Source organism: Trichomycterus rosablanca, chromosome 18 (genome assembly GCF_030014385.1).
Source record: "Trichomycterus rosablanca isolate fTriRos1 chromosome 18, fTriRos1.hap1, whole genome shotgun sequence".
Lineage (NCBI taxonomy): Eukaryota > Metazoa > Chordata > Actinopteri > Siluriformes > Trichomycteridae > Trichomycterus > Trichomycterus rosablanca.
In genome coordinates, this window is record NC_086005.1 from 20,283,444 (window position 1) to 20,309,173 (window position 25,730).

The 25,730-nt window shown below is 43.0% G+C and overlaps 2 protein-coding genes across 2 annotated transcripts in view; one reads left to right on the forward strand and one right to left on the reverse strand.

The window, feature by feature from the left end:
- Positions 1–25,730, reverse strand: part of LOC134332930 (ATP synthase subunit C lysine N-methyltransferase-like) — a 46,241-nt gene that overhangs the window by 7,337 nt on the left and 13,174 nt on the right.
- LOC134332813 (ras-related protein Rab-3C-like) overlaps positions 1,627–25,730 on the forward strand; it is a 31,594-nt gene continuing 7,490 nt past the window's right edge. The window contains exons 1-3 of the mRNA XM_063014623.1: positions 1,627–1,719; positions 7,750–7,959; positions 22,608–22,726. Of these exons, the coding sequence (XP_062870693.1) occupies positions 1,696–1,719; positions 7,750–7,959; positions 22,608–22,726 (353 nt within the window). The 5' untranslated portion in view covers positions 1,627–1,695. The remainder of the gene's footprint in view (positions 1,720–7,749; positions 7,960–22,607; positions 22,727–25,730) is intronic.

Consider the following 25,730-nt stretch of genomic DNA (forward strand, 5'->3'; position numbering starts at 1 on the left):
ATTTTTCGAAGAGTTCATTAGAGTTCATAAAGTCAAGAAGCTGGGAAGCCACGACTTTTTCAAGGACTTTGGAAATGTAGGGAAGGTTTGAAATAGGCCTAAAATTACTCAGAACTGACCTGTCCAGGTCAGGTTTCTTAATGATCGGAGTAACAGCAGCAGTTTTTAATGGAACAGGAACATAACCAGAGGAGAGTGAAAGATTCACTAGGTGACAGATAGGTTCTGATAGGACAGAGACACAGCATTGAAAAAGATGGGTAGGGACTGGGTCAAGTCGAGAGGATGAGGACTTCGAGCTTGTTATGATTTTGACAATATTGGCTAAATCAGTCAGAGAGAAGGTTGAGAGTGAAAATGATGGGGAAAAAGAGGAAGAGAGGGACCAGTGGTGGTCAGCAGGAGAGTTTAGCAATTCCTGATAAATGGTTGACACCTTGTTATCGAAAAAACTCAGAAAGGCATTACATAAATCAGTTGAGGCAGCCAGTAATTCAGACGGAGGGCGTAGGAGCTTGTTCACAGCTGAAAACAGAAGCTTAGGATCCTGTCCGGCTTTCCTAAGTACATCTGCATAAAATGATGAACGAGCATCATTTAATGCAGACTTGTATTTTGACAGATGATCAGTATAAGCTAAAAAGTGAACCTGCAGCCCAGATTTCTTATAGAGACGTTCAAGACGTCTACCAACAGTTTTCATAAAAAATGTTACACTCACTGTCCATTTTATCAGCTCTACTTATCACATAGAAGCACTTTGAAGTTCTACAATTACTGACTGTAGTCCATCTGTTGCTCTGCATACTTTTTAGCCTGCTTTCACCCTGTTCGTCAATGGTCAGGACTCTCCCAGGACCACTACAGAGCAGGTATTATTTGGGTGGTGGATCATTCTCAGCAGTTGCACTGACACTGACATGGTGGTGGTGTGTTAGTGTGTGTTGTGCTGGTATAAGTGCTCACTGTTCACTACCTAGTTGGTCCACCTTGTAGATGTAAAGTCAGAGACGATCGCTCATCTATTGCTGCTGTTTGAGTTGGTCATCTTCTAGACCTTCATCAGTGGGCACAGGACGCTGTTGACTGGATATTTTTGGTTGGCGGACTATTCTCAGTCTACCAGTGACAGTGATGTGTTTAAAAACTCTATCAGCATTGCTGTGTCTGATCCACTCATACCAGCACAACACACACTAACACACCACCACCATGTCAGTGTCACTGCAGTGCTGGGAATGATCCACCACCCAAATAATACCTACTCTGTTGTGGTCCTGTGGGGGTCCTGACCATTTAAGAACAGCATGAAAGGGGGCTAACAAAAGCATTTAGAGAAACAGATGGACTACAGTGACTACATAAAATGGACAGTGAGTGTAGAAACAAGGAGGTGGTTTTAATGTTATGGCTGATCGGTGTATTGTAATGCCGTTCGATTACTAACCTCAAAACGCTATGGCATGGCCGCCTACATTTCGCAGTATGAAAAACTACAACGTCCAGTATGCTGCGAGGCGAGCACAATAAGTGACGTAGACGATGCTCGCGCACGCGTCGGGTTGCGCGTCATGCGGGTGCCCGACAGTGCGCGTTCTCTGACCGGCTGAAGGCGGAGGAGAGGAGCGGCTCCTCACAGCTACAGCAGCATCCTGTTTCATTCACTAAACCCCTGTGTCCAGCATTAATTGTAGCATGCGTCAGGACGGATCTTTACAGGTTTGTTGGCTTATATTTCATTTAATATTTAAACTTATTCAGTCTGGCAAAAGTAAAACAGTTTATTGGGATGAAATGCGTGTTCAGTCTGACGCTCCGGTTTCAAAGAGGTAAAATAGAACATAAGGTGTTTGTGTTTTTTGTGTTTATGAAATGTATGAAACATTAATAACATAATAATGTTGATAAAACAAAAATAAAATTTTAAAAGCATGCTTAAAATTGTTGACGATAACCTATTATCTGAATGCATTGTTGGGGGTGGGGGTGATGTTCCTGTCATGTTCTCTTTTTTATGGAGAACATGCCCACTTTCAAAGTGACAGCAACATTAAAACATATCTTCATTTACTCAGCTCTAAACATCTTACTTGACCCCTGCCTCAGATGCAAAACAGCTTTAACACCTTTTTTTTTTTTGTCATTTTAAATAGTTGGTGGGCTGTTGGGACATTCTTCGAGAAAAGAATCTGATACTTTGAGGAACAAAAAGGCAAATATCTACTACAGAGATGTTCACAAGTCACAAAATACGAGTCCGAGTCGAGTCACGAGTCTTTAGGCTGGAGTCTGAGTCAAGTCACGAGTCGATATAATATACACAAAACATACAGTATATTGGAAATGTAGCCTAGAAATAAACAAATAATATCTAAGTTCAAATAAAAAACAACAACAGATTAGCGACTGTATTTTGTCGTTTTACTTAGTGCCTTTACTTTCTTAGGTTCCAGTTAAAAGCTTAAACTGACGTTTTGTTTTCATTGCAAATCACGGCACAGAGGCCAAAATCCAAAACGCAGCAAAAAATCCATAACCACTGCTTACCTTAGCTTATCTTCTTCCAGATGCTATTAAATGTATAACCGTGTGTCCCATTAGGAATATAATCCGTTATTTTGTAAACGTGCTTATAATTAAAAACCTCCAAACTTTTCCCGGTTGTGAAGTAAAACACGAACTCGTTAGAAAGCCAATCAAGCGTTTCATTGACGCATCATCTGTGTAACGCTGCAAACTGAATACATGCAAATGACAGCATTTCTTACTAACAGTTAAAATCAGAAGGTCTGATTGGTTCAGAAAGCGCCAATTCTGTAGGAGCGTTCCATTCACATTATCTGTTCCTGTGAAGTGCACTATGTAGGGTATTCCACCATTTTACGTGAGATTCGAATTCAAAGTAGGGAGTAGGGAGCGACGCTTCATCACTACGCCGGAAGCTGGCTGGAACATTTAGCCAGACAGCCGAAGCGTTATTAGAGAGCAGAAAATGACACGATCAGAATGATGTCGGATCATATATATACATATATATATATATATATATACTGTATATATATAATTGTCACACGTAACTAATGTTGCTGACTTTTGTTGTCCACAAGTCATTTTTTGCGAGTCACGAGTCGAGTCAGAGTCATTTGAAACGGGCTAGACAACTAGGCTTTATAGCCAAATGGGTGTCCACATAAATACTTCTAAATATTAATACCTAAATATTTGTTTGTTGTTTGAATTGTTCATTTGAATGGCTAAATTGATGCTGAATGAATATGCACTATTCTAGTTTTATGCATGGTGTGAAAACAGCAATGACTTTGTGACTAATGATTTATGAGGGTATTGATTATAGTTCATTAATGCTATTTAGTGTAACGAGCCCATCTGCTGTGGAGATCAGGGACATGGCTCAGCTACTGCATCCTAAATCCTTCTGTCATCCTAAATTTGACCGGCAGATGGGGCATGGAGGCACAGATGATTGACGTATCAGTTCCTCTTAATTGTTACCCGTGTGTTGTAGGTTGTAGGTGTTAATTTGCTCTCACAGACTTACCAATTCCTTTGTTGGCAATCTTTATTTCTGTGGAACTGCAATGTGGGACTCGGTTCAGTCCAGTTTTTGGCTTGTGTGGGATGTCTTTATTGTGGCACTTTGGGCCACACATTATGGAATCTCACTGGGCATGGGCTGCGCCAGCTGATAGTGTGGCGGTCCCACTCCTAATTCACCATCCCAATCTCTTTTTTTGAGAACTGGCTTGTTGCAGACAGTTGGAGCATTCTGTCATATTGTGAAGGCACTTCAGTTTTTTGCCAGACTAATAGGTTGCTAACACTGTCCTGAGGTAACCTTAGAAAGGGAGTTAGCAGTAAGTGTGAAACAGACACCTACAATTACTGACTGTAGTCCGTCTGTTTCTCTACATATCTTTTTAACCTGCTTTCACCCTGTTCTTTAATGGTCAGGACCCCCACAGAACCACCACAGAGTAGGTATTATTTAGGTGGTGGATGATTCTCAGCACTGCAGTGACACTGACATGGTGGTGTGTTAGTGTGTGTTGTGCTGGTATGAGTGGATCAGACACAGCAGCGCTGCTGGATTTTTAAATACCGTGTCCACTCACTGTCCACTCTATTAGACACTCCTACCTATTTGGTCCACCTTGTAGATGTAAAGTCAGAGACAATTGCTCATCTATTGCTGCTGTATGAGTTGGTCGTCTTCTAGACCTTCATCAGTGGTCACAGGATGCTGCCCACGGGGTGCTGTTGGCTGGATATTTTTGGTTGGTGGACTATTTTCAGTCCAGCAGTGACAGTGAGGTGTTTAAAAACTCCATCAGTGCTGCTGTGTCTGATCCACTAATACCAGCACAACACACACTAACACAACACCACCATGTCGGTGTCACTGCAGTGCTGAGAATGATCCACCACTCAAATAATACCTGCTCTGTTGTGGTCCTGTGGGGGTCCTGACCATTGAAGAACAGCATGAAAGGGGGCTAACAAAGCATGTAGAGAAACAGATGGACTACAGTTAGTAATTGTAGAACTCAAATGCTTCTATATGGTAAGTGGAGCTGATTAAATGGACAGTAAGTGTAGAAACAAGGAGGTGGTTTTAATGTTATGGCTGATCAGTGTATATACATAAATGAAATTAACGTTAACTGTTAATAATGTGTTTCAGTTTTGCAGTGTTATAACCAGTACAGTTAATGCTTAGGGCTTTATCAGGCACCCTTCCAATTAGACTATATACAGTGTATCACAAAAGTGAGTACACCCCTCACATTTCTGCAGATATTTAAGTATATCTTTTCATGGGACAACACTGACAAAATGACACTTTGACACAATGAAAAGTAGTCTGTGTGCAGCTTATATAACAGTGTAAATTTATTCTTCCCTCAAAATAACTCAATATACAGCCATTAATGTCTAAACCACCGGCAACAAAAGTGAGTACACCTCTAAGAGACTACACCCCTAAATGTCCAAATTGAGCACTGCTTGTCATTTTCCCTCCAAAATGTCATGTGATTTGTTAGTGTTACTAGGTCTCAGGTGTGCATAGTGAGCAGGTGTGTTCAATTTAGTAGTACAGCTCTCACACTCTCTCATACTGGTCACTGAAAGTTCCAACATGGCACCTCATGGCAAAGAACTCTCTGAGGATCTTTAAAGACGAATTGTTGCGCTACATGAAGATGGCCAAGGCTACAAGAAGATTGCCAACACCCTGAAACTGAGCTGCAGCACAGTGGCCAAGATCATCCAGCGTTTTAAAAGAGCAGGGTCCACTCAGAAGAGACCTCGCGTTGGTCGTCCAAAGAAGCTGAGTGCACGTGCTCAGTGTCACATCCAACTGCTGTCTTTGAAAGATAGGCGCAGGAGTGCTGTCAGCATTGCTGCAGAGATTGAAAAGGTGGGGGGTCAGCCTGTCAGTGCTCAGACCATACGCCGCACACTACATCAAATTGGTCTGCATGGCTGTCACCCCAGAAGGAAGCCTCTTCTGAAGTCTCTACACAAGAAAGCCCGCAAACAGTTTGCTGAAGACATGTCAACAAAGGATATGGATTACTGGAACCATGTCCTATGGTCTGATGAGACCAAGATTAATTTGTTTGGTTCAGATGGTCTCAAGCATGTGTGGCGGCAATCAGGTGAGGAGTACAAAGATAAGTGTGACATGCCTACAGTCAAGCATGGTGGTGGGAATGCCATGGTCTGGGGCTGCATGAGTGCAGCAGGTGTTGGGGAGTTACATTTCATTGAGGGACACATGAACTCCAATATGTACTGTGAAATACTGAAGCAGAGAATGATCCCCTCCCTCCGGAAACTGGGTCGCAGGGCAGTGTTCCAGCATGATAATGACCCCAAACACACCTCTAAGACGACCACTGCTTTATTGAAGAGGCTGAGGGTAAAGGTGATGGACTGGCCAAGCATGTCTCCAGACCTAAACCCAATAGAACATCTTTGGGGCATCCTCAAGCGGAAGGTGGAGGAGCGAAAAGTCTCGAATATCCGCCAGCTCCGTGATGTCGTCATGGAGGAGTGGAAAAGCATTCCAGTGGCAACCTGTGAAGCTCTGGTAAACTCCATGCCCAGGAGAGTTAAGGCAGTTCTGGAAAATAATGGTGGCCACACAAAATATTGACACTTCAGGAACTTTCACTAAGGGGTGTACTCACTTTTGTTGCCGGTGGTTTAGACATTAATGGCTGTATATTGAGTTATTTTGAGGGAAGAATAAATTTACACTGTTATATAAGCTGCACACAGACTACTTTTCATTGTCAAAGTGTCATTTTGTCAGTGTTGTCCCATGAAAAGATATACTTAAATATCTGCAGAAATGTGAGGGGTGTACTCACTTTTGTGATACACTGTATAGAGATTGGTGGAGGTGTTGGTTGTCTGTCAAATCCAGGTGTTCATCCTGGTGTTTTTTAAGGATGTAGTGCTGGGCTGCTGATTTTACGCACTTTGGATGCTGACTTCATGTACTTTGCTTTGGATAACCGTGTCTGGCAAATGCTAAATTATGCTTAACTTATACCGATGAGGCATAACATTATGACCTGAAGGTGTGCTGTGGTATCTGGCACCAAGATGTTAGCAGCAGATCCTTTAACTCCTCTAAGTTGTGAAGTGGGGCCTCCATGGATCAGACTTGTTTGTCCAGCACATCCCACAGATGCTCGATTGGATTGAGATCTGGGGAATGCTTTGTGGCAGGGTGCATTATCCTGCTGAAAGAGGCCACAGCCATCAGGGAATACCGTTTCCATGTAAGGGTGTACATGGTCTGCAACAATGCTTAGGTAGGTGATATGTGTCAAAGTAACATCCACATGGATGGCAGGACCCAAGGTTTCCAAAGGAAAACATTGCTCAAAGCGACACACTGCATCCGCCAGCTTGCCTTCTTCCCATAGTGCATCCTGGTGTCATGTGTTCCCCAGGTAAGCGACGCACACGCACCCGGCCATCCACGTGATGTAAAAAAGAACGTGATTCATCAGACCAGGCCACCTTCTTCCATTGCGCTGTGGTCCAGTTCCGATGCTCACGTGCCCATTATTGGTGCTTTCGGCGGTAGACAGGGGTCAGCATGGGCACCCCGACTGGTCTGCGGCTATGCAGCCCCATACACAACAGACTGAGATGCACTGTGTATTCTGACACCTTTCTATCAGAACCAGCATTAACTTCTTCAGCAGTTTGAGCTACAGTAGCTCGTCTGTTGGATCAGACCACACGGGCCAGCCTTTAATGAGCCTTGGACACCCATGACCCTGTCGCCGGTTTACCACTGTTTCTTTCTTGGACCACTTTTGATAGATACTGACCACTGCAGACCGGGAACACCCCACAAGAGCTGCAGTTTTGGAGATGCTCTGACCCAGTCATCTAGCCAGCACAATTTGGCCCTTGTCAAACTCGATCAAATCCTTACGCTTGGCTATTTTTCCTGCTTCTAACGCATCAACTTTGAGGATAAAATGTTCACTTGCTGCCTTATATATCCCACCCACTAACAGGTGCCGTGATGAAGATATAATCAGTATTATTCACGTCACCTGTCAGTGGTCATAATGTTATGCCTGGTCTTGAGCTTAGACTTGACTATCACTGCTTGCTTTGAATAGTAGTTGATTGCAATTAGATGCAAATGAAATGAAATGCTAAAATGTGTTGAACGTTTCTGTCTTCTCGGTGCAGATGGCTGCAAAACAGAAAGAGAGCGGCGATCAGAACTTTGACTACATGTTCAAACTGCTGATCATCGGGAACAGCAGCGTGGGCAAAACGTCGTTTCTTTTCCGCTACGCTGACGACTCATTTACGTCAGCCTTCATCAGCACTGTTGGCATCGATTTCAAAGTCAAAACCGTGTACAAGAACGACAAGAGAATCAAGCTGCAGATCTGGGTAAGCTTTGACCTTGTTTTAATTCTACTTAAGTTAGAGTTAGGTATTCACAATGTCTGTTGTGTTTGTTTCTGCTGGTCTACACTCTTTAAACCAAGGTATGAAGAATAATACTTTTGATATATGAATGTTCTCTATAAGTTAGGGATGTCCCGATCCGATCTCAAAGATCGGAATCGGGGCAGATCAAGGCATTTTTTAACTGATCGGTATCGGTTTTACTAAGGCCGATCCTAATCCCGATCCTTTGTTTTACGTCAGCATGCCCGCTGTGTGGAAATACTTTAAATTGGAAAGTGAAACGAGTCCAACAGTGAAGTGTAATGTCTGCAATGCGAGCATTTCACGAGGCGGTACGAGCAGAGCTGCGTTCATTACTGTAGTATTTTACTATTTATATGGTGTGTGAGTCAAGGATCACTCCGGTTTACAAAACAATAACTTTTAATCCCAGTATGAAAACTTCAGGACCAAAACATACAGCTTTTACGAGTTTACGTGTTACAACAATGAACGACATCTCAGTATCAAGCACTCTGATTGGCTTAGTTATGTAACCGAGCGTCGTAGTGATGCACTTGCTTAATAAAGAAATAAATACACGGTATATTCACAAATTGTCGGGAGCAAAACACTTTATTAACTTCTTCTGTTACGGTACCGAATAGCAGACAGTTAGAGTCATCGCGTTAGTCAAGCACGCTATTCCATGCACTATGAAAGCCCCAAAGGGTCAAAACACACTCACTTCGCGTAGAAACGTCCATCAAACCATTGTCACAATACAACCACAGAAAAGTTTGTTACAGTTACAACACGCATACAAGTACGGTGGCTCATAAGAAACAAACCAGATATCATTTAACCAAACGAGCTACAATTACTACCAATTTGATACGCCACCTAAAAAATAAACACTCAGCCGAATACAGCGAGTTTATTATTATGTGATGAGAAGAGGAACCGGCTGTCCGCTAACACGGCAGAGATGCTGATTTTCCTCAAAAAGAAAATTCACTTCATTTTGAGTGTTCCAGTTTTACTACTACAATGCTGCACTAAGTTTGTTTACTTTTATTTTGTAAAAATAAAAGAACATTAAGCAATAGCTTGGATGCAGGCAATTTTTTCCTACAGCACTGCAGAGCTATTCAGTCGTTAAACATATACATTGGATTAATTTGAATAACTGTAATGTATTTGAAGTGTGCACTGTGTGAACAGTATTATCTAGTTCTTATCTAGATGATATCTAGAAAATACAAGTATCGGTTTGAGACTCGGTATCGGATCGGGATCAAAATTAAAGATCGGGATCGAGAACAAAAAAACGTGATCGGGACATCCCTACTATAAGTGTTTTGGTGCATTACTCTGAAAAGAGTAGGTTCAGATGTAGCTAAAATATTGTCGTACTCTAACCTTATTAAAAAAAGTTTTCTTTTTATACAACCCCAAATCAGAAAAAGTTGGGACAGTATGGAAAATGCAAATGAAATGAAAATGCAGTGCTCCGTACATTTACTTTGACACTCTTAAATATTGTGAAAAGCCTTTCCATAAGTGCACAGGCAGTTATAGCTGCAGGGGGGGAGGGATATAACAACTCCATATTAATGTGCATGGTTTTAGGCCTAGCTATTGGGAGGAACGCTTCAGTGCACTCTTAGTGCCAGTCCCAAACCCAGATAAAATAAGGATGGTTGCATCTGGAATGATCCGCTGTGACGACTCCTAAATACAGGAGCTTTGGCATGTGTCCACATATTTTTGGACACATAGTGTGTAAAAAAATATCTTCTAAGGAGGCTTAAGACTTACAGCAGAGATGTTCACAAGTCACAAAATACGAGTCGGAGTCAAGTCACGAGTCTTTAGGCTAGAGTCTGAGTCAAGTCACTAGTCAATATAATATACACAAAACATATATTGGAAATGTAGCGTAGAAATAAACAAATAATATGTAAGTTCAGATAAAAAACAACAACAGATTAGCGACTGTATTTTGCCGTTTCACTTAGTGCCTTTACTCTCCTAGTCATTGTGCAAATGAATGTAATTACCGTAACAAGAAGGTACCAGTTAAAAGCTTAAACTGATACGTTTTGTTTTCATTGCAAAACAAAAGCGTGATAAATCACGGCACAGCGGCCAAAATCCAAAACACCGCAAAAAAAATCATAACCACTGCTTACCTTAGCTTATGTTCTTCCAGATGCTATTAAATGTATAAACGTGTGTTGTCTCATTAGGAATATAATCTGTTATTCTGTAAATGTGCTTATAATTAAAAACCTCCAAACTTTTCCCGGTTGTGAAGTAAAACACGAACTCGTTAGAAAGCCAATCAAGCATTTCATTGACACATCATCTGTGTGATGCAAACTGAATAAATGCAAATAACATAAATGCATTTCTTACTAAAAATTCAAATCTGATTGGTTCAGTCTGTGGGATGGTGTTGGGTTTGGTGTATACCTTCTAGAAAGCATAATTCTAGTTAAACATTAAGTGGAAAAAGATAAATAGTCTGGGGCTTTGTTATGTTTATGCTGGTCCCATAGTTCCAATAGTGGAATATCTTAATGCTATGGCATTTAACTAAAGCGTTCCAATTCTCTTGAGTTCTCTTATTTCTGCTTAAATGATTGTGTGATGTTTTGGGGTCCACATACACTTAGTAATGACACAAAAGCAGGTCCTTGCAGGCCATTTAACACGTACTGCAGGTTATCAGGAATGAGATCATTTTAATTTGTGTTCGTGTGAGGGTGTAAATAAGTTTGCACCGACACTTGCCTGTATGAAACAGACTGCTGCTCAGCATCCTTTGTTTCTGTAAAATAATTATACCACTGGGTTGCCAAGTGCACGACTACACTACACGACTTTCAAATTGTTCAGATCGCTGTACAGTTCACACTACAGAACTGGATCTCTTGTAATCGGGAGTCTTTTAAGTCATTGTGGTTTTTACACTACACGACTGATCGGCGATGGAGGGTCACACACTACAATCTGTCAATGTGAGGAATCTCAGACGAGTCTATCTGGTCTCCCAGACTACGTTTTGTCACGAAAACACATGCAAGAATGATAAGGGGTTTAGTGATACCATGTCCAAAAATGCATGTCAGAATGAAGCGAGCGATCAAAGTTATTTGTGCGCTGATGTGCAGCGTAAAAGCAAGTAGGAAAAAATAAAGGAATCTGAGTGAAGAAGTGCGTTTGGCTACGTGGCCAGCAGGGATTGTCTGCATTGCAAAAAATATTTATTTGACTTCCAACTCTCTCTGCAGAACAATGTTGGTATTATGGTTTGACGTCGACGATAAGTCACAAATACTGTAAAGCTTGTATGTGTGTCGATGTATTCTGATATAAACTATATTATTAACCTGTCCCACACATTTACAACTCCTCCCCCATGGCTTCCCTTCTGTATTTTGTGTTCACAACAATTACTACATGGTTCTGAGTCGCCGACAGGTCAAGATATTTTTGTTTTTTTGTTTTTTATATATTGTTTAAGCTTTTTCTCCCGACTTTTAGCGCGTCCAATTGCCTGATTGCGTCACGCTTCCTCTCCACTAATGCCGGCCCCTGCTCCGATTGAGGAGAACTAAGCTAACCCACGCCCCCTCCAACTTGTGGGCAGCAGCCATATGCATTTTGTCACCTACACCAGACAAGATCAGCTGCGAATCAGCTCTGTGTACGAAGACACCCTGATACGCACTCTTTCCTCACCTCTATTCTATCAATCAGCCAGCAGAGGTCGTAGTTAATCAGTTATGAGGAGTCCCTATACCCCACCCCTATATGAACAACAGGCCAATCGTTGTTCATGTGGCTGCTCAGCCCAGCCGGCAGGCAGAGCCGAGACTCTATACGATGTGTTCGAGATACCAGCTCTGGTGTGCTAGCGTGTGTTTTTACCGCTGCGCCAACTGAGCTGCACTGGTTCAGATATTTACCATGCTAGATATTTTTCTTGAGTCTGCGAGCGATTGGCGAGTGCTCGGGACAGTTCACACATAGCGATTGAGAGTCGAATTCAGAGCCCCGAACGCCTCAGAACGCCCAGTTGCCTCTGAGCTGCCACATCTAGCAGCGACCTGTCGGCAAGCGAAAACTAGGGCAAAAATCATGTAGTGTGACCTAGGCATTAGACAAGTTTTTTGTGCAGCCCATGTTTGCAATTGCTTCTTTCTATATTAGACATTTTACTGCATGTCTTCTTACTATAGTACAATTCCAGAATGTTGATCTGCAAGCATTTGGGCACTGGTAGCTTGGGGGTTTATGTACTAGACAGTTGATCTGCTAATTAAAGCCACATCGCTGCCATGTTGTGGGCACTTTTGGGCAACCCCTGAGCAAGGCCCCTAACACTCAGTATGAGGTAAATCTGGGTCATTACCAGCAGTGAGATCTGAATGGGAAAGGGGTTTGGTCAGATCAATCTTTGACACAAGAGCCAATAATAATTAAAAAGTAAGAAATTGGAATTTAAATGTCAGAAGCACAGCAGGGCAGATGTGGTTATGAAAGATGATGACGCTGAGGTGAGTCATGAATGCTTGTCTCATCAGTTTTGCTTTATGGTTCAGAAGATGCTTGCGGAGTCAGGCTCAGGTGATAATTTACAATCAACACATGTGTACACCGACGAGGCATAACATTATGACCACAGACAGGTGAAGTGAATAACACTGATTATCTCTTCATCACGGCACCTGTTAGTGGGTGGGATATATTAGGCAGCAATAAACATTTTATCCTCAAAGTTGATGTGTTAGAAGCAGAAAAAATGGACAAGGGCCAAATTGTGATGGCTAGACGACTAGGTCAGAGCATCTCCAAAACTGCAGCTCTTGTGGGGTTTTCCCGGTCTGCAGTGGTCAGTATCTATCAGAAGTGGTCCAAGAAAGGAACAGTAGTAAAACGGCGACAGGCGAAGGCTGGCCCGTGTGGGACGATCCAACAGACGAGCTACTGTAGCTCAAATTGCTGAAGAAGTTAATGCTGGTTCTGATAGAAAGGTGTCAGAATACACAGTGCATCGCAGTTTGTCGCATATATGGCTGCATAGGCGCAGACCAGTCAGGGTGCCCATGCTGACCCCTGTCCAGCGCCGAAAGTGCCAACCATGGGCACGTGAGCATCGGAACTGGACCACAGAGCAATGGTGAAGAAGGTGGCCTGGTCTGATGAATCACGTTTTCTTTTACATCACGTGGATGACCGGGTGCATGTGCATCGCTTACCTGGGGAACACATGGCACCAGGATGCACTATGGGAAGAAAGCAAGCCGGCGGAGGCAGTGTGATGCTTTGGGCAATGTTCTGCTGGGAAACCTTGGGTCCTGCCATCCATGTGGATGTTACTTTGACACGTACCACCTACCTAAGCATTGTTGCAGACCATGTACACCCTTCCATGGAAACGATATTCCCTGAAGGCTGTGTTCTCTTTCAGCAGGATAATACGCCCTGCCACAAAGCAAAAATGGTTCAGGAATGGTTTGAGGAACACAACAACGAGTTTAAGGTGTTGACTCGGCCTCCAAATTCTCCAGATGTCAATCCAATCGAGCATCTGTGGGATGTGCTGGACAAACAAGTCCAATCCGTGGAGGCCCCATCTCACAACTTGGAGGAGTTAAAGGTTCTGCTGCTAACATCTTGGTGCCAGATTCAACAGCACATCATCAGGGGTCTAGTGGAGTCCATGCCACGAAGGGTCAAGGCTGTTTTGGCAGCAAAAGGGGGACCAACACAATATTAGGAAAGCGGTCATGATGTTATGCCTGATCTGTGTACAGTACATCTGTTCAGTATGCTGGTCCTTCTTGCCCCTCTCCCTTCCCCCACCCAAAAAATTTATTCACCCAACCCTCTGCTCTGGCTTGAAGTGCCGCCACAACTAATGACTTGACTATTCATCTTGAGCTATTTTTACCCTGTCTCCTTCACCCACAAGGCCCACTGGGAGATATTTTGGAGTTAGAGCCTGTAATAGAAGGAAGAGAGAGAAATACCAGAGTTTGATTTTATTTCTGCCTGTTTTTACCTTTAAAGGGTATGTCTTTGTGTTATAGTTACTGTGTGGGTTAAAAAATTACACTGGTGCTTATGTTTGGCTTTTGTTGCATTTGTCTTTTTCAGTTTATTAATGTTTCTCCCGATGCCTTTACCACTCACACCACCCCCTAGTGGCCCACTATTCATAACTGAGACATGGTGCCTACAAGACATCTGAAGGAATGCTTCATGCTCATACACCGATCAGCCATAACATTAAAACCACCTCCTTGTTTCTACACTTACTGTCCATTTTATCAGCTTCACTTACCATATAGGAGCACTTTGTAGTTCTACAATTACTGGCTGTAGTCCATCTGTTTCTCTGTGTGCTTTGTTAGCCCCCTTTTATGCTGTTCTCCCAGGACCCCCACAGAGCAGGTATTATTAAGGTAGTGGATCATTCTAACACGGTGGTGTGTTAGTGTGTGTTGTGCTAGTATGAGTGGATCAGACACAGCATCGCTGCTGGAGTTTTTAAATACCATGTCCACTCACTGTTCACTCTATTAGACACTCCTACCTAGTTGGTCTACCTTGTAGATGTAAAGTCAGAGATGATCGCTCATCTATTGCTGCTGTTTGAGTTGGTCATCTTCTTGATCTTCGTCCGTGGTCAAGGATGCTGCCCACGAGGTGCCCTTGTAAATGTAAATAACACTTAATGTAAATAACACAATGTAAATAACACTTAATGTAAATAACACAATGTAAATAACACAATGTAAATAAGCCCATTGTTTGTGTGTAAAGCAAATAACACACGAAGATACGTTCCAACAGAGTGTCGTTATTGCTAGCTCACTCAGCAACGGCCGTAACAAGGTGCATCTTGATGACACCATTAACATGTGCCACTGATCTACAGCTCATCTGCAACAGCCATTCAGAAATTAAAACACACTGATCTACTTAAACTTTTAGCATTAAAAAAAAACAATCATCTACTACTGCCACATCTAAAAACACTGTTTAAACACAATAAAAATCATCTACTACTGCCACATCTAAACACACTGTTTAAACACAATAAAAATCATCTACTACTGCCACATCTAAAAACACTGTTTAAACACAATAAAAATCATCTACTACTGCCACATCTAAAAACACTGTTTAAACACAATACAAATCATCTACTACTGCCACATCTAAACACACTGTTTAAACACATTAAAAATCATCTACTACTGCCACATCTAAAAACACTGTTTAAACACAATAAAAATCATCTACTACTGCCACATCTAAACACACTGTTTAAACACAATAAAAATCATCTACTACTGCCACATCTAAAAACACTGTTTAAACACAATAAAAATCATCTACTACTGCCACATCTAAACACACTGTTTAAACACAATAAAAATCATCTACTACTGCCACATCTAAACACACTGTTTAAACACAATGAAAATCGCTTTATAAATGATAAATTGCTCACCTGAGATAAAGAAAACCTATCTTGTCCCGGCTTGGAGATATCTCACATCCTCAACGATGAATCCATTAGTGTTATGAAATAAAACAAACTACACCGTTTCCCGTATAGCCACAGACATCCTCTTCAAAATCCAGCAGGGTTCAATCATCTAAAAACGTGACAGAACAGGACTAACGGAAAATCTCAACCAAACTCTGCGTCAATTCTAATTGGTCCATCGCGTTTGATTGATATCCACTTCCACATCTTCCAATTGTAGACGCTTTGGACGACACGCCATGAAGCGAGATGTGTCACGTAAACAACAGCTCGAACGTAAGTGAACATAACTAAAAGTGCTGCTAAATGTTCTGTGTGTAAAAGTTTAAATAAAAACAGCAGTTTTGCATAAGTGTGATGTTGTGAGGTTCTGTATTTACTCCTTTAATATTTGTTTTACAGTCTGAGCATTGTTATTTAGATTAGTTAGCTAGTTTAACCATGGTGCATTGAGACATGTATTATTACTGCTTAGTTGTTTGGGAGGAGAAATGACGGTATCGGATTGGTATAGGCAGATACTCAATTTGCAGTATCGGTATCAGACATGAAGTGGTATCTTTTTTTGATAGCTATTGCTGTGTCTGCTGCTGTTTGGTGTGCTTTTATGGCATCTCCGGAGTTCTGTTTCTGTGAAGAGCTGTCCATGGTGCTGGCTTTTTTCCTGTTTTTTTCCTCTTAAGAAATGCTATTATACAACCCCAGGGCTCTAGACTAACATTTTGCACTGGTTGCACTGGTGCACCTAACTTTTTTTCTTAGGTGCACCAGCACAAAAGTTAGGTGCACCCAAATTTGCGACCGCATCGCATTTAACACCGCAGTTTTACAGGGTCACTTTTTTTTTTTTTTTTTTAAATCACTGTCCATACAGGCAATATTGACTTGGAAATAACTAACAATCTGGTCAACATGGCCTCGTCTGATGATCTGTTTGCTGCTGCCTGACAATGAAGGGCAGTGGGGAGAGGGGGACACTTGGGCAGTGCATTTATCGCGGCATGTAATGTGTTTTATAGATGCATTGGGCTTTTTCAGCCTTTCAATTCGAAATGTATTAGAACCAGTCACAAATATACTATTGCCGGCCACTGTCTTCTTTACAGTTAATTATAGTATTACAGACTAATTATAGCACACTTATAAAAATTATAAAAATAATAGAGTAAATGTGTATGTATGTGTGTATATCTATTTATATGTGTGTGTATATTTAAAATTATATGTATATGTTTGTGTGTGTGTTAGAGTGTAATCTTAAATGCAGTGCATTATATTATCGGCTTTACTGAATCTTTTACACAGATTCCCAAAATCGCTTGCGGTGCACTCACTGCGTATTTTGACTACATGTATTGTAATATATTTTGGTCTTGTAGTTATTTTTATATTTTACTTAACGAAAATATTGTCGTGTTTTTACTTTCACTATCGCGGCACTTTACCGCTAGCATTAGCCCCTTGCTACTGTAGAGGGTCGGCTCACCTAGCCGCTGTCCGGTGGGGATGCTGCGGGTCTTTTGCTGTGCGGTGGTGGAGGTGTGGGAATAAAGGCACACGGCAGGGTAGAGTCACTTTAACTGTTTAGTCAAAACTTAAGTGAGCGTTACGACACTTTACACCGCCGAGCTCCAGAACCCGAACTTCCATTCTGGGGACATCCGGCGAGTCTCATATACAAAACTAAACTTACGGCAGAACGTCCGAACGCACGTGTATAAACCTGGTGCTGCATTCTGATTGGCTGAGCTGAATGTCGCTCACATATCACCGCTACAATATTGTCCCGCCCTTCACAATCTCTGATTGGTTTAGACCATGATATTGGCCTAATGTGTGTTTGTTGTTTTTTCTTTCCCTCGGACGCCTGGTCGCACCGGTGCGACCTGAGATTTTTTTTAGTCGCACCATTGAGAAATTAGGTTGCATGTGCGACCAAATTGGTCGCACTCTAGAGCCCTGAACCCCAAATCAGAAAAAGCTGGGACAGTATGGAAAATTCAAATAATAGTTTCTTACATTTACTTTCACTTTTATTTGATTGCAGACAGGATGAACCTGAGATATTTCATGTTTTGTCTGCTCAACTTCATTACATTTATTAATAAACATCCATTCCTGCATTTCAGACCTGCAACACATTCCAAAAGAAGTTGGGACAGTAAAGCATTTACCACTTTGTAATGTTGCCATTCCTTTTCACCACACTTAAAAGACGTTTTGGCACCGAGGATACCAAGTGATTTAGTGTTTCAGCTTTTATTTTGTCCCATTCTTCCTGCAAACACGTCTTAAGATGTACAACAGTACGGGGTCGTCGTCACATTTCCGTTTCAAAATTCTCCACACATTCTCTATTGGGGACAGGTCAGGACTGCAGGCAGGCCAGTCCAGTACCTGTACCCTCTTCTTCCGCAGCCATGCCTTTGTAATGTGTGCAGCATGTGGTTTTGCATTGTCTTGTTGAAAAATGCATGGGCGTCCCTGGAAAAGATGACGTCTTGAAGGCAGCATATGTTGCTCTAAGATCTTAGTATACTTTTCTGCATTAATGCTGCCATCACAGAAGTGTAAATGACCTTTACCAAGGGCACTGACGCAGCCCCATACCATGACAGACCCTGGCTTTTGGACTTGTTGCTGATAACAGTCTGGATGGTCCTTTTCGTCTTTGGTCCGGCACACGGCGTCCATTTTTTTCCAATAAAAGACCTGGCATGCTGATTCATCTGACCACAATACACTTTTCGACGCTACTTCTGGACATGGTTAACATAAGGCTTCTTTTATGCACAGTAAAGTTTTAAGTAACATTTGTTCATGTAACTCTGTATTGTAGTGCTTGACAAAGGTTTGCCAAAGTAATCCCTCACCCATGTGGTTATATCAACTATTGTTAAGTGGCGGTTCTTGATGCAGTGCAGTCTAAGGGGTCGAAGATCACGGGCGTTCAGCTTAAGCTTGCTCTCTTGGCCTTTACGCACTGAAATTCCTCCCGATTCCTTGAATGGTTTAATGATATTATGCACTGTAGAGGGAGAAATATGCAAATCCCCTCCAATCTCTCTTTGAGGTACATTGTTTTTAAACATTTCAATCATTTTCTCAGCCTTTCCTGGATGCTGCTTTTGTACCAAACCATGAACAATCACCTGTTGACATCACCTGTTTGGAATCACATCATTATTTAGTTTTTTCACCTCATTACTAGCCCTAAATTGCTCTTGTCCCAACTTTTTTGGAATATGTTGCAGGCCTGAAATGTTGGAATGGATGGGAACACTTTTTTTTTTTTTTTTTTTTTTTTGCATTTTTCATACTGTCCCAACTTTTTCTGATTTGGAGTTGTATTTAAAAGCTTTTACAATTTATTTTCTTAACATTAGGGTTATATTTGCCCTGAGACAGATCACAGGTAAGGTCTGGATGTGTAACCACCTTCAGATTTTAATTCACTCTTGCCTATAAAAAAGGGTTCTCTCTACTTTGCTCTCAAATCTGGTTTAATCACAAAAGGCATACCAGGGTAGCTTCAGTATGTCACAATGATGGGCAGTTACATTGTCTGACAGTAATTTATTGGTCCAGTAAAAGGATAAAGGGTAAGGGGATCAATAAAACTGCATGGCTGGGGGCTGGGTCCTGACTAAATGCTTGGGTTGGGTACCAGGTGCATGAATCTCATGGATGGAGAGCAAGCTGAGTAGGTCTTTCAGGCTAAGGGCCACGCATGAATTAACTCAGCGTTCATTAACTTAATTACTATACACCACATTACTGCTTTACAGGAAATGAGTAGAAATTCTTTCTGCTGTGTTGGTCCCCCTTTTGCTGCCAAAACAGCCCTGACCCGTCAAGGCATGGACTCCACTAGACCCCTGAAGGTGTGCTGTGCTTTCTGGCACCAAGATGTCTGGGGAATTTGGAGGCCAAGTCAACACCTCAAACTCGTTGTTGTGCTCCTCAAATCATTCCTGAAGCTTTTTTGCTTTGTGGCAGGACGCATTATTCTGCTCAAAGAGGCCACACCCATCAGGGAATACCGTTTCCATGAAAGGGTGTACATGCTCTGCAACAATGCTTAGGTAGGTGGTACGTGTCAAAGTAACATCCACATGGAGGGCAGGACCCAAGATTTCCCAGTAGAACATTGCCCAAAGCATCACACTGCCTCCGCCGGCTTGCCTTCTTCCCATAGTGCATCCTGGTGCCATGTGTTCCCCAGGTAAGCCACGCACACGCACCCGGCCATCCACGTGATGTAAAAGAAAACGTGATTCATCAGACCAGGCCACCTTCTTCCATTGCTCCGTGGTCCAGTTCCAATGCTTACGTGCCCATTGTTGGCGCTTTCGGCTGTGGACAGGGGTCAGCATGGGCACCCCGACTGGTCTGCGGCTATGCAGCCCCATACGCAACAAACTGTGATGCACTGTGTATTCTGACACCTTTCTATCAGAACCAGCATTAACTTCTTCAGCAATTTGAGCTACAGGAGCTCCGTATGTTGGATCGGACCACACGGGCCAGCCTTCGCTTCTCACGTGCATCAGTGAGCCTTGGTGGCCCATGTCCCGGTCTCCGGTTTGCCACTGTTCCTTCCTTGGGCCACTTTTGATAGATACTGACCACAGCAGACCGGGAACACCCCACACCATCACAATCTGGCCCTTGTCAAACTCGCTCAAATCCTTACGCTTGCCCATTTTTCCTGCTTCTAAGGAATAAAACTGATGCTTTTTAAGCATCAAAGTCATCAATAGCATTTGAACATGAGAAGTAGTAATCATTCATTAATTCATTCATGCATTCATTTATTTATAGTCTGTTTTACCACCATTTCATCCTGATCACCAGTATACCAAAATACCCCAGTAGCTGGATTAGCTCAAGCTTGGTTTGTACCACTGCTGTGAACAAGGGGAATGGCTGCACTGAAACAGCTTGCTCATTTTCAGAAGGCATTCTGTGACCCCTGCAGGTATTCTCTAAAGAGCTGTTTAAGAGGATATTACAGCTGAAAGAGACCAATTTTTACAGTTGCAGCCTTTTCCATTGGGGTCAGTGAGACAAAATAGCAGCATGTGTTCTTTTGACTTTAGTCTTACTAACCAGTGACCATATGGTGGCACTTTACTGCCAAAAGACAGTTAGAATTAATACAGGAATACATGTACACTCACATTTCTCTTGCACGTTTACATTTAAGTATTTAGCAGACATATTTACTCTAAAATGACTTCAAATTTTGTCTGGGGTGTATGGCTTTGCTCACTGGCCCAACAGCAGCAATTAGGGCTGGTGGGGCTTGAACCAGTGACCTTCCAATCAGTAGTCTGCACACTTGCAAACTGAAGCCCTGCAATATTATGACTCAGGAAGATTTTTGGGTGGTTCCTATTAGGGTGCCTGCGGTAGCTGGTGAACTTACCCCGGGTTCCCAGCGAAGCAGGCGTTACAGACCAACTAAACAAAAGACCTTAAATAAGAGGCCTTGTAATTAGGGCTGACGACCCGCAGCTGCAGCTGGCCTATATAAGCCTGCGCAGTGCAGCAGTGGGCGTCGTACCTTTGGCATTTGTTTGTGGCATGTTAGCGGTGTCCACGCACTTTTTCAGGGCAAGCTGGTTACCCCAGGCGACTACTAGATCGGTTGGGTGTGTAGGCTGAAAGGCCGAGGTAAAATAGGTTTTCTTTTACTCCTGGCAGGGAAAGTGCGGTGCGACTCCGTTCAGCCCTCGCGCTGAGTTTGTTTATCTCGCTAACCTGCTAGCATTTCTCCTGTAGCTTCCACAGGAGGCTAGCGGCGGCCATTTTGCCGGTTTTGTCGGTCTTTCTAAACCTCTCAGGGCTTTGCAGTTCACTAATTCCCGGGTGGCGTGGCTTGGCTGTGCTTGCCTCCCACGCTGGCATTCCCGGTTCGAATCCACCCTTCGAGGTGTATCTAATTATCCTCTCTCTTTCTTTTACAGGTCGTCTCTCCTACACCAGCGAGCTTCGTGGTGGGACGAGGCGATCCTGTTTTGACCCGTTCGCGCCTCCGCGTCCAGCGTTGCTAAAACTTTTTTTTTAGATTTGCTATCTTTTCTACTTCGCTCCTTATTAGCGCCCGGAGCATTCCTTTTGTTACCGCCAGTGTGGCGTGTGGTGAGCGCGGCCGCCTCGCAACCAAGCGACCGGGGTTCGCGTCTCAACTATTGTGTTTTTTGACTTGTTTCTCTTTTTCAGTTTACTTTGCCAGCGGTGATCGGCGGCGTCATCTGGGTTCTCTCGATTGTTTTTTGTTCTCGTTTTTTCTCTTTTGTTTTTGGTTCTTTCATTAAAAATAAATAAAAATTTATTTTTATCAGCATTTTTGAGTCCTCCTCCTTTCCACATAACAGTTCCAAACTTGTTCCATTTACGAATGATGGTGGCCACTGTGTTCTTTGGGACCTGTAAAGCTGCAGCAATTTTTCTGTACCCTTCTCCAGATCTATGCCTTGACAGCAGTAGATTCCTACACAGAGCCTTAACACTATTATCAGAGCCCCCCATTAACAGATAGACCAATTCTGGGTTTGATCCCCAGGTGGGGCGGTCCGGGTCCTTTCTGTGCGGAGTTTGCATGTTCTCCCCGTGTCTGGTTAATTGGAGACACTGAATTGCCCTATAGGTGAATGGGTGTGTATTCATGTGTGTGTGTGTGTCTGCCCTGCGATGGACTGGCGCCCCGTCCAGGGTGTTACTGTGTGCCTTGCACCCATTGAAAATGGACAGTTGTGGCCTAACGGTTAAGGTACTGGACTAGTAATCCAAAGGTTGCTGGTTCAAGCCCCACCACTGCTAGGTTGCCACTGTCTTGATTCTCAATTTCTTAGACAATATACTGTCACTGTACTGTAAGTTGCTTTGTATAGGGGCAGTTGTAGCCTAGTGGTTAGGGTACTGGACCAGTAAGCAGAAGGTCGCTGGTTCAGACCCCACCACTGCCAGGTTGCCACTGTTTGGCCCTTGAGTAAGGCCCATAACCTTTCATTGCTTAGACTGTAGGCCTGTTTAATCATTCGCACTTTGTGTGGGTTTGTATTTACAGGATACAGCAGGACAAGAGCGGTACAGGACCATCACGACTGCCTACTACCGTGGTGCCATGGGCTTCATCCTTATGTATGACATCACCAACGAGGAGTCATTCGGAGCGGTGCAGGACTGGTGAGTACAGCTCTGGCATTTACAACAGTAGAGGGCATTTTTATAACAGACTGTGTGTGTGTGTGTGTGTGTGTGTGTCCTTGTCTGTAGAAAAAGCACAGTGTTTTATGAAGGAAAGTGAGTCATGGTCTGCTGAGAGAAAGCCATTTTCGTAATTCAGATGTCACACAGTGACACTTAGACAGATGAAAAAAACCCACATCTCTGATCCACAAGAAGGCTTTCCACAAGGTTTAGGAGTGTGTTTATTGGAATTTTTGACCATTCTTCCAGAAGCGCATTTGTGAGGTCAGACACTGATGTTGGACGAAAAGACCTGGCTTGCAGTCTCCGCTCTAATTCATCCCAGAGGTGTTCTATCGGGTTGCAGACCAGTCAAGTTCTTCCACACCAAACTCACTCACCCACGTCTTTATGGATCTTGCTTTGTGCACTGGTGCACAGTCATGTTGGAACAGATAGGGGTCATCCCCAAACTGTTCCCACAAAGTTGGGAGCATGAAATTGTCCAAAATCTCTTGGTATTCTGAAGCATTAAGAGTTCCTTTTACTGGAACTAAGGCGCCGAGCCCGACTCCTAAAAAACAACCCCACACCATAATCCCCCCTCCACCAAACTTTACACTTGGCACAATACAGTCAGACAAGTACCGTTCTCCTGGCAACCGCTAAACCCAGACTCGTCCATCGGATTTCCAGACGGAGAAGCGTGATTCGTCACTCCAGAGAACACGTCTCCACTGCTCTAGAGTCCAGTGGCAGCGTGCTTTACACCACTGCATCCGACCTTTTGCATCGAGCTTGGTGATGTCAGGCTTGGATGCAGCTGCTCGGCCATGGAAACCCATTCCATGAAGCTCTCTACGCACTGTTCTTGAGCTAATCTGAAGGCCACATGAAGTTTGGAGGTCTGTAGCGATCGACTCTGCAGTAAGTTGGCGACCTCTGCGCACTATGCGCCTCAGCATCCGCTGACCCCGCTCTGTCATTTTACGTGGCCTACCATTTGGTGGCTGAGTTGCTGTCGTTCCCAATCGCTTCCACTTTGTTATAATACCACTGACCGTTAACTGTGGAATATTTAGTAGCGAGGAAATTTCACGACTGGACTTGTTGCACAGGTGGCATCCTATCACGGTACCACGCTGGAATTCACTGAGCTCCTGAGAGCGACCCATTCTTTCACAAATGTTTGTAGAAGCAGTCTGCATGCCTAGGTGCCATGGAAGTGATTGGAACACCTGAATTCAATGATTTGGATGGGTGAGTGAATACTTTTGACAATATAGTGTATAAGTATCAGCATCATTAGGCAATGAGATTAGCGTTCAGCTAGATTAGCTTCAAATCAGCCTCCTCTGCTTATTGGAGTAGATGCTAAACGACTGTTTGAACTCTTCTTATTTATTAGACACCCTTCATCATTGAAGTGACATTTACCCGAAGGCTAAATACAGGAGGTAAATGGTTCTGAAGCTCAGCCATGCTGTTAATGTTTAATGCACTTTGTTGAAATTTCTTAAGGAGCCAGGAAGTACTTTTGTCCCAGTCAGACCCGGTCGGGGTATTTATTCTAACCAGACATGCAATCCTTTATTGATTGGTATGATGGGTAATTCAGCTTAGGTCAGGGAGGAGGTCCTGATTTAATTAGGCAGTGAAGAGGCTAATGAGGGGGCTGATGATATGCTGAGGAGGTGGACAGAGACAGAACAAGACAGAATTGGTGAGTCAGTACTGCAGAAGCAGCAAGTCTTTGCAGAAGCCTAGCTTTAGTGATTTAATTGAAAGGCTCAGCCAGTATATAATGCAATAATAACTAACAAAGAGCTTGTTTTCATGAATTGATATCATTTACAACCCCAAATCAGAAAGTTGGGATAGTATGGAAAATGCAAATAAAATAAAAGTGCAGTGTTCCTTGCATGTACTTTAACTTTTATTGTATTGCAGAAAGTTTGAACCCAAGATATTTCATGTTCTGTCTGCTCAACTTCATTTCATTTATTAATAAACATCCATTCCTGCATTTCAGGCCTGCAACACATTCCAAAAAAAGTTGGGACAGTAAAGCATTTACCACTTTGTAATGTTTCAGCTTTTTTTCTTTGTCCCATTCTTCCTGCAAACACGTCTTAAGATGTGCAACAGTACGGGGTCGTCGATGTCGCATTTTTCGTTTTAAAATTCTCTGTTCTCTATTGGGGACAGGTCAGGACTGCAAGCAGGCCAGTCCAGTACCTGTACCCTCTTCTTCTGCAGCCATGCCTTTGTAATGTGTGCAGCATGTGGTTTTGCATTGTGTTGTTGAAAAATGCATGGACGCCCCTGGAAAAGATGACGTCTTGAAGGCAGCACATGTTGCTCTAAGATCTCAATGTACTTTTCTGCATTAATGCTGCCATCACAGAAGTGTAAATGACATTTACTAAGGGCACTGACACAGCCCCATACCATGACAGACCCTGGCTTTTGGACTTGTTGCTGATGGTCCTGTTGGTCTTTGGTCCGGAGCACACGGCGTCCATTTTTTCTAAAAAAGTCCTGGAATGCTGATTAATCTGACCACAATACATGTTTTCACTGTGTGATGGTCCATCCTAGATGCCTCCGAGCCCAGAGAAGTTGACGCCGCTTCTGGACATGGTTAACGTAAGGCTTCTTTTTTGCTCAGTAAAGTTTTAAGTGGCATTTGTGCATGTAACTCTGTATTGTAGTGCTTGACAAAGGTTTGCCAAAGTAATCCCTCACCCATGTGGTTATATCAGCTATTGTTGAGTGGCGGTTCTTGATGCAGTGCCGAATGAGGGATCGAAGATCATGGGTGTTCAGCTTAAGCTTGCGCCCTTAGCCTTTACACACTGAAATTCCTCCCGATTCCTTAAATTGTTTAATGATATTATGCACTGTAGAGGGAGAAATATGCAAATCCCCTCCAATCTTTCTTTGAGGTACATTGTTTTTAAATATTTCAATCATTTTCTCACGCATTCGTTGACCATCT